We start from the raw sequence: 10000 nt of genomic DNA on the forward strand, positions 1-10000 counted from the left end.
AATATATATATACAGAGGAAAAAAAGCTGGAAGTAGACTGGACACTACTCTTCCATCGAGCTCATAGGTATCATCTCGAGGTTCGAAGCAGTCGATATTTTCCTAGGCGCGGCGGCTGCCTCAGAGGACAAGCTCTGGTCAGTCAATCGGTTACCCTTGCTATTGGCATTTGAAGCCGGGAGGACAGCGTTGGAAGCCGTGGAAATCTTGCGAGGGAGAGAGGTGACCGAGGTCTTCCTGGAGGCTTCGGAAGCGGCGACACTGAGGTCCGTGAAGCGCTTGGCTCGGTTTGTCGTCTCGGAGGGCCGGGTGCCCCTGAGGGTGCCTACTTTGCTCCTTACCGTAGTGTAGCGGGATTTCCAAGAATGCTTGATCTGTTGGGGTGGTTCGTGTGGGTGAGAGAAACTTGTATTAGAACACTACTCTTCATATATAGATTAGAGATTAAAATAATAATGATTAATGAGCGATAAATTCAAATGATGTTGATAATTTTACGTATCCTGATTATATGTCCTGTGTTTTATATGTATGACAATAAATGACTGGATCTATGGATACCGTTTTTTTTTACTATCAATTGGGGAAATACAGACAATATATATATATTTTTTTAAGTATTCGTTACGCAAATGCTCCTTATTTCCCTATGTTTTATATTATATCTCTTTTCTTCCAAAGTAGGTCAAGTAAACAAAATACAAGCAGTTACTTATTTAAATAATATTACCGTATTCTATGGCATATAAGACAATGAGTATATTAGATGCACCTCTGATTCAGCATGGCATATTCACACACACACACACACACACACACACACACACACACACACACACACACACACACAAAATCACATACGTCCCCCACAGATTTTTTTATTTTTTCTTTAACACGATCTCTCTCTTTCTTTCTTTCTTTCTTTTTTTCTTTAATAACAGCAATAAAAAAAACTACATCTAATACGCCCTCCAATACAATAATATCTAAACACAACCATATGATGGGCTTCCTTACAAACCTTTTTAATATTGTCCTTATTACAGACGGCCACCGCAAAGATGAACACACCTTGGAGACTGTTCAGTATATCAGTGAGAACCCTGAAAAAAATATGAGTTATTAATTATAGAACACGGTTAAAAGTTCACAAGAAAAATATTATGGGGGTAATGAGGTTGTGGAAAAAAGTATGGCGCGGTAGAATGAATTGATAAAGGTAATGATAGTAAAAAAAGGTGTTAATTATATAACAGTAATTTGATAATGATGATGGTGATGTGATTATGGTGATAATGTTGATAATAGTGATGGTGATGGTAATGCTATTTATGATAAGGAAAAAATTAAGAATAAGAGTAATAATATGAAGAAAACAAAACAGTAATAGTAATAGTAATAACGTATAATGATAATAAAAACGATGATAATAATAGTAACATTATTATTAGTAGTAGTAGCAGCAGTATCATCATTATTGCTCTTCCAATGATACCCCTTCAGTTAGCTCCTACAGTGGCGCCCCATTTGGCTTTCCTTAGAAAAACGCCAGAACCCTCTACCAAAGCCTCCTCTCACCCTCCAATGGCACCCTCTCACCCTTTACCCACGTGTCCCGTCAGCCCTTCCAGTGGTGCCACTTGGCCCTCCCCCTCCCCCTCCATCAACCCTTCTCTCCATGCCCTCTTAGCCCTCCCAGAGATGCTCTAAGGGTAGTTCTACAAGGTCCCGTTTGGTACTTCCGATGGTACACCCTTGGTCCTCTCTCTGGTGGCTCGGGGTACCTTAAATGCTGGAGGTCTTTCTTTTTTTGACTTTGATATGTTTACTGACACAAAATATTACATCTCAAAAGGATGTGGCAACAGGTTATCCTCACCCCTATCTTAATAAGTCTGTATGGGTTCATAGTTCTCATACAGAAAATTGTTGTATTACCAGATAATAGCATTAAATAATAATAATAATGATAAAATGGGAGCCATAGAGAGCTTAATGGCAGTGAGCTGGATACGAAAAATAAAACCCCCCCAAAAATAATTATCATAACCACTTCAATTCTCTTATAATGGGCAACGAATCCCTTTAACTCTTATGACAACAGACATGGTTAAGTGTTCCTTCCACTGGTAGATAATTATCATTATCAATTATTCATCTATCAATTTATCTATTATCATCTTTTATTTATTGTATATTATTTATTTTATTAACTCTACCGTGATGGTTATCCCAATGTTACATGTTACTTAAATGAGGCCAAAATTTGCCAACACATGTCATCAGTCACTTACCAATATAAAAGAGGCCAAAATTTACATAAGTCCTCAGTCACTTACCAATAACTACAAGATCCTCTGTGCAGTGCAGACACTATCTCGGCCACCCACACCACGCCCATCACAATGAAGAGGCGCACAAACAACCAGACTCTTCAAGGACAAAAATTATTAAATGAAAATGGATGTTGGTAGATTGGACATATATGTACATGTATATATATTCCAACATACATACACACAAAATTCACTGTTCACACACAAAATTCACTGTTCTTTGTTTTTCTTTTTAGCGTTGTGTACTCACACACACACACACACAAAACACACACACACACACACACACACACACACACGAAACTCACTGTTCTTTGTTCTTCTTGTTAGCGTTGCTGGACCGACTTTCATTGCTGTCAAAGAGCGTCTGTCTCTGCTTCAGCTTCCTGGCGAGTGTGATGGCCACGTGGATGAAGAAGAACAAGTTGATCACCACAAGAACCAGGATGATGCCTGAGAAATAGGTCCAGAACTCGGCTTCACCTGTAGGAGTGATAATGATAATGATGTTAATAATAATAGGAATGATAATGATAGTAATTATAATTATAATAATAGGAATGATATTGATGATTATGATAATAGGAACGATAATGATAATTATAATAATAATAATAGGAATGATAATGATTTTGATAATAATAGGAATGATAATAATAGTAATTATAATAATAATGATAGGAATGACAATGGTAATGATGTTAATTATAATAATATGAATGATAATAATAGTCATTATAATAATAATAATAATAATAATAGGAATGATAATGATAATGATGTAATTAATAATAATAGGAATGATAATGATAATAATAATAATAGGAATGATAATGATAGTTATAATAATCTTAATAGGAATGATAATATGTCCACACTAACCCGTGATAGCATTTTCAACACACACACACACACACACACATACACACACACACACACACACACACACACACACACACACACACACACACACACACACACGAACACACACACGAACACACACACACACAAACAACCAAACAACCGCAAAAACTCACCACCCACACCTACACACAAACACCCATCCACACACACACAAAACAACCTTACAAACCACCCACCATGGAACCAACAGGAAGACATGGTCACAAAATTTGGCCTTATAACATTAGGGGGTTCCACGAGGTCTAAGATGAGGCCCACGAAGCCAATGAGGAGAGGAGAGCCCCAGGCATAGATGCTGTAGAAGACGAATACCTTCAGACTTTGGTATTTCTGCTTCGATGACCTGAGGAACGAGGGAGAGAACACGTAGTGAGAACAGATGGGGAGAGAACACGGGTAGTTTGGAGGTGAAGAGAACAGGTGGGGAGGATAGGAGGAGAGAACACGTGGTGAGAACAGGTAGGGGTGAATGTGGGTAGTTTGGAGGTGAAGAGAACACGTGGTGAGAACAGATGGGGAGAGAACACGAGTAGTTTGCAGGTGAGAAGAAAAAGGTAGGGAGGGACGAGGGAGAGAACACGTGGTGAGAATAGGTAGGGGGTGAATGTGGGTAGTTTGGAGGTGAAGAGAACACGTGGGGAGGACAGGAGGAGAGAACACGCGGTGAGAACAGATGGGGAGAGAACACGGGTAGTTTGGAGGTGAAGAGAACACGTGGTGAGAACAGATGGGGAGAAAACACGGGTAGTTTGGAGGTGCAGAGAACAGATGGGGAGAAAAGGAGAGAACAGATGAAGAGAACACGTTTTAAGAACAGGTAGAAAGAACAGGAGGAGGGAACATGGGTATTTTGACTTACGAGACTATAACGAGAACAGATGGATGAGAACAATGATAAGAAACATATAGAGAGAAAAGGTGAAAGGAACAGATACATAAAACAGAGGATAAGAACAGATGAAGAGACCATAACCAAGGTATTTTGACTCATATTACTGATATTGAAATAACTAACCTTAGATACAGAACATTTTAATGCATTCACCCCTTGCCATTTTCAACCCTCACCCCCTTTTAAAAAAAATAGCAAACCTCAAATGTAAATGATTTTGAGACCCCCCCCTTCCTTCTCCCTCGCAAAAGAAAGTAGACCTAAAAAGACCTAATAAAAAAAATAATAATAAATAAAAATTGACACTCACCTCAGCGTTGACCACATGTCAAAACACATGACATTCAGCCAAAAGAAAGTGGCGAGGGAACAGACATGTCCGATAAAACCTGAAATGAACAAGAAAAGATTTTTTTTTTTTCCATTTCATCTTTATATACATCGTAATAAAAAAAATATATATTTATAAGTATTCTACTGCAGCTGTATAATCAAAGGAATTAAATGGACAGAAAATAAGCACGAAATCACGAAATAAACAGATAGATAAAGATTATAAATAAGTGTACATGAATTCCTACGCACGTACGCACACGCTCACACACACACACACAATAAGTAATAAATAGACGAATCAAAAATAATATCGAATAAATAAACGAAAATAAGAAATAAATAGATTAATGAAAAATAACTAAACTACAGTAACATGTCGATTAATTAAATAATTCATAATAATTTCATAATATCCCTTTTTCTGATCGTACACTAAACAAGGGACACAGAAAAAGCAAAAACTAAAATCTACAATAACTCTAACCATAAGCTATAATGAAGCAACTAGATATAATGAAGCCACAATAGAGCTATACTGAAGCCACAGTAAACCTATACTGAAGCCACAGTAACTCTATACTGAAGCTACAGTAACTCTATACTGAAGCTACAGTAACTCTATACTGAAGCCGCAGTAACTCTATACTGAAGCTACAGTAACTCTATACTGAAGCTACAGTAACTCTATACTGAAGCTACAGTAACTCTATACTGAAGCTACAGTAACTCTATACTGAAGCTACAGTAACTCTATACTGAAGCTACAGTAACTCTATACTGAAGCTACAGTAACTCTATACTGAAGCTACAGTAACTCTATACTGAAGCTACAGTAACTCTATACTGAAGCTACAGTAACTCTATACTGAAGCTACAGTAACTCTATACTGAAGCTACAGTAACTCTATACTGAAGCTACAGTAACTCTATACTGAAGCTACAGTAACTCTATACTGAAGCTACAGTAACTCTATACTGAAGCTACAGTAACTCTATACTGAAGCTACAGTAACTCTATACTGAAGCTACAGTAAACCTATACTGAAGCCACAGTAACTCTATACTGAAGCTACAGTAACTCTATACTGAAGCTACAGTAAACCTATACTGAAGCTACAGTAAACCTATACTGAAGCTACAGTAAACCTATACTGAAGCTACAGTAAACCTATACTGAAGCTACAGTAAACCTATACTGAAGCTACAGTAAACCTATACTGAAGCTACAGCAAAGCTAGAGTCCTAAAACGCTTGTCAATATTGGCCTGAGGGGAGGGGGTGAGGGGGCGTCGGGGAGGGGGTGAAGGAGTCGGAGGGGAGGCGGGCGAGGAGAGGGCAAGCGAGTGGCTTCGCTGCCCGACTTACCCATGGTGAGGCACTCGCCGTCGGAGGCGTCGCGTGACTCTCGGTTGACGGCGATGCTGACGTAGGTGGCGAGCATGGCGGCCACCATGGAGATGAGGCAGCGGCCGTTGGTTCTGTCCCGCAGCTCCGCGACGCTGACGTACACGACCAAGGTGGCGAAGAGGAACACGCACGAGATGCACAGAAGCACCAGGATGAGGACGTTCTTCCACTCGCACTCGTTCTCCTGGGTCGGCGCGCACAGGATGGTGATCAGCTCCTCGCCGTGGCTGGTCAGCTGCAGGTCGAGACAGTATTTGTCGGCGTGGTACATTCCCTGCGCGGGCACGTGGAGGCTGCCGTTCCCCAGCAGGAAGTGCTTGTCGTTTTCGTTCTTGTCTGGCTTGAGGTCGAAGATGTGCTTGCACAGCGGCAGGCCGCTCACCACGATCAGGTCGTCGCTGATCTCCTCCTCTGGAGTTAGGCTCTCGTTGAAGTGCAGACTCGGCTGCCATATTTCCTTCGCTGACGCCGCCTTGAGGCAGGCGTGCGGAGTGAAGATCTCGTCGGCGGAGCAGCATTTCCTGACGCAGGTCCCGTTGGCACAGATGAGGCGGTGGACCTTCGCCAGGTCCGTGTAGCACACCACGGCCACGTACTTCTCCTCGCTGATGGACCTCCCTGCCTCCAGGCCGACGCAGTACGACGTGGTGACCTCCGACGCGCGGGCGTACTCCGAGGGCGGGAGCCACGCCAGCGCCGCCTTGTTGAGGTTGTAGAGAAGGATGTCGCTGCCGCCAGAGAGGTCAACGCGGTGCGGCACGGCGAGGCCCTCGCAGGTCACCTCCTCGACGGCGTCGACGGCGTTCGTGTCGGGGAAGTGCAGCGGCTCGCCCGTGGCCCGCAGGTACACGGGGGGCTTGAACTCGACGGCGTCGCGCGGCGAGCAGGAGCCGTCCTTCTCGAGCACGTAACCCGGCCGGCAGCAGCGAGGAATGGGCGGCGCATGAAGGCACACCCTGAACTCCAGCTTGGGCGTGTGCTCGACGCAGAACTCCACGAACAGCTCCCTTTGGTCCAGCCAGAATGCCCTGCCGGTCGTGGTCATGACGACGCGGTCCTCGGCCCTCAGCACCGCCGGCTCCCGCAGGTCAGGGCACGTGATCGGCCCCGTGGTCACCTGGCCGAAGCTGCTGCTGTCGATGACGAGCATCCTGCCGCTCAGGTGGTCCAGCACGGCCACGGGGGTCTCCTCTGTGCCCACGCACTGTGCGCCGTCCCACGCCTGCCCGCCGCCGCAGAGGCACTTGCGGAGGGTCAGGTTGGCGGGGTTCGACGCAGGGGGCTGAGGGGGAGGCGCAGGGGGCTGAGGGGGAGGTGAAGGGGCTTGAGGGGGAGGCGTTGTGGTTGCTGTCACGACGCACGCGCACGCTGCGCACAACCACCACAGAGCGAGAGGCATCGCTGCGTCTGGAGGACCACCACGCGACGCCGAAGCAGCTGGTCAGTCGGGAGGCCTCACGGGCTGATGTCACACCTGCCAATGGCAATGATGATGATGATAATAATAATAGTAATAATAATAATAACAACAATGATAACAATAACAATACAACAGCAACAGAAACAATTACAATAAAAAAAATAATAATGACTATAATAAAAATAGTAATCATAATAATAACAACAATAACAATAGCGATGATGATAACAATGATGGTGATGATAATGATGATGATGATGATGATAATACTAATAATAATAACAATGACAATAATGAAAATGATAATTGAATTGATAATAATGATAATAATGATGATGATAACAATGATAATAATGATAATGAAATTGATAATAATAATAATAATGATGATGATGATAAAATAATAATAAAACTAATAACAAAATGAATATCAAAAGCACTTTAGGTCAGCCATTCTTCTCACTTCGTATGATCATTCTTAATGAGAAGTAGCAAAGGAGCCAATGGAAAGGTACTTTGATTGACACTGTATAAGAAGTACTTAAGACGGAAAAGACGAACGATAAACAGTGATCCACAAGACCCCCAACTTAAGTGGAATCCATAAAGTGTAAAAGAGGAAAGTTACTCTCTGCTTTCGCCTCAGATGTGTACGAAGTAGGAAATGGTTGACAGAATGTTCCCCCTCATTCTTATGCCGACCAGCACCCCGAAGTCACCAGCTTATAAAGACACCCGGTCTCCTGCAGAACAACACGGTGAGCACTGGTTATTTCATGTCTACGAGTCTTTATTTTCTCTCTCTCTATTCTTCCTCTTTCTTCTATCTTCTCTTTCATCTCTCTTATCTATCTTCTTTCTTATCTCTCTCTCTCTCTCTCTTCTTTCTTCTCTCTTATCTCTCTCTCTTCTTTCTTCTCTCTTGTCTCTCTCTATGTTCAGCGTTATTTCATGTCTACGAGTCTTTTTTCTCTCTCTCTCTTCTTCCTCTTATCTCTTCTATCTTCGCTTTCATCTCTCTTATTTATCTTCTTTCTTATCTCTCTCTCTCTCTCTTCTTTCTTCTCTCTTATCTCTCTCTCTTCTTTCTTCTCTCTTGTCTCTCTCTATGTTCAGCGTTATTTCATGTCTACGAGTCTTTATTTTCTCACTCTATTCTTCCTCTTTCTTCTATCTTCGCTTTCATCTCTCTTATTTATCTTCTTTCTTATCTCTCTCTCTCTCTCTTCTTTCTTCTCTCTTGTCTCTCTCTATGTTCAGCGTTATTTCATGTCTACGAGTCTTTATTTTCTCTCTCTTCTTCCTCTTTCTTCTATCTTCGCTTTCATCTCTATTATTTATCTTCTTTCTTATCTCTCTCTCTCTCTTCTTTCTTCTCTCTTATCTCTCCCCCTTTCTTCTTCTCTCTTGTCTCTCTCTATGTTCAGCGTTATTTCAAGTCTACGAGTCTTTTTATTTCTCTCTCTCTTCTATCTTCTCTCTTATTTATCTTCTTTCTTATCTCTCTCTCTCTCTTCTTTCTTATCTCTCTCTCTCTCTTCTTTCTTCTCTCTTGTCTCTCTCTATGTTCAGCGTTATTTCATGTCTACGAGTCTTTTTTTTCTCTCTCTCTTCTATCTTCTCTCTTATTTATCTTCTTTCTTATCTCTCTCTCTCTCTTCTTTCTTCTCTCTTTGTTCAGCGTCAGGAAGGGTGTGGGTTCCTTATCAGTATGTGACGCATGGGGCGGGATGCCCAGGCCGCCTCGCTGTCTGGGAGGGGCGAGTCCCGTCTCTTGCTCTCTTTCTCCTGCCTGTTGTGTTTTTCTTGATTGCTCTCGCTCCCTTTCTCTCTTTAATTCTCTCTCTCTCTACGTCTCACTTTCTTTATTTCTCTCTCTCTCTCTCTCTCTACGTCTCACTCTCTTTAATTCTCTCTCTCTCTACGTCTCACTTTCTTTATTTCTCTCTCTCTCTCTCTCTCTACGTCTCACTCTCTTTAATTCTCTCTCTCTCTCTCTCTACATCTCACTCTCTTTATTTCTCTCTCTCTCTCTCTCTCTACATCTCACTCTCGTTATTTCTCTCTCTCTCTCTCTACATCTCACTCTCTTTATTTCTCTCTCTCTCTCTCTACATCTCACTCTCTTTATTTCTCTCTCTCTCTACATCTCACTCTCTTTATTTCTCTCTCTCTCTCTCTCTTTCTAAAAGATGCCCACGATGTAGCAACAGTCTGCTCAGCAACTACAAATCTAGGAAAAGGTTTACAAGGTCTTTGGGCAACATCGGTTTCCCATTACAACCTGTATTAGGACTTTTATATCGTTAACTGGCAACTGATCACTGCGGTCCTTAAGTCAATACAAGTTTAGCCAGATTGGGTAGATGCTTGGTCAGCTTTGCATGGCTTTTTGCAATGCATGTCAATGTTGTTGTTTTTTCTCTAATCAAATCAAAATCAATCTCTCGCTCTCTCTTGCTATTTCTCGCTCTCTGTATTTCCGTTTCTTTCTTCTTTCTCTTTCTCTAATTCCGTACTTGCTTACAGATCTTGCTCCCTATTTTCCCACAAAAAGAAAGAAAGAAGAAAAAATGAATAATAAATTGTACATCTTACCCTCGACGCCCCGACCCACTTAAAAACATGACGCCAACAAAACCATTTCCGATTTCGCAAATTTCCTGTTACAGTTCTTGATATCCA

At 42.1% G+C, this 10000-nt stretch overlaps 1 protein-coding gene across 4 annotated transcripts in view; it reads right to left on the minus strand.

The window, feature by feature from the left end:
* The window catches only part of LOC113822595 (G-protein coupled receptor Mth2), a 23491-nt gene that overhangs the window by 2345 nt on the left and 11146 nt on the right, over positions 1-10000 (minus strand). For all 4 annotated transcript variants that reach the window (XR_011399879.1, XR_011399880.1, XM_070144505.1 and 1 more), the window contains exons 2-8: positions 5854-7369; positions 4463-4541; positions 3437-3603; positions 2645-2819; positions 2340-2432; positions 1022-1103; positions 1-374 (exon numbers count right to left, since the gene is read on the minus strand). The exon at positions 1-374 is cut by the window's left edge. Coding sequence is in view for 2 of the 4 variants with exons in the window: in XM_070144505.1 (XP_070000606.1) it covers positions 45-374; positions 1022-1103; positions 2340-2432; positions 2645-2819; positions 3437-3603; positions 4463-4541; positions 5854-7294 (2367 nt within the window). In the remaining 2 variants the exon portion in view is untranslated. The remainder of the gene's footprint in view (positions 375-1021; positions 1104-2339; positions 2433-2644; positions 2820-3436; positions 3604-4462; positions 4542-5853; positions 7370-10000) is intronic.

The sequence above is a fragment of the Penaeus vannamei genome, chromosome 32, assembly GCF_042767895.1.
Source record: "Penaeus vannamei isolate JL-2024 chromosome 32, ASM4276789v1, whole genome shotgun sequence".
Classification (NCBI taxonomy): Eukaryota; Metazoa; Arthropoda; class Malacostraca; order Decapoda; family Penaeidae; genus Penaeus; species Penaeus vannamei.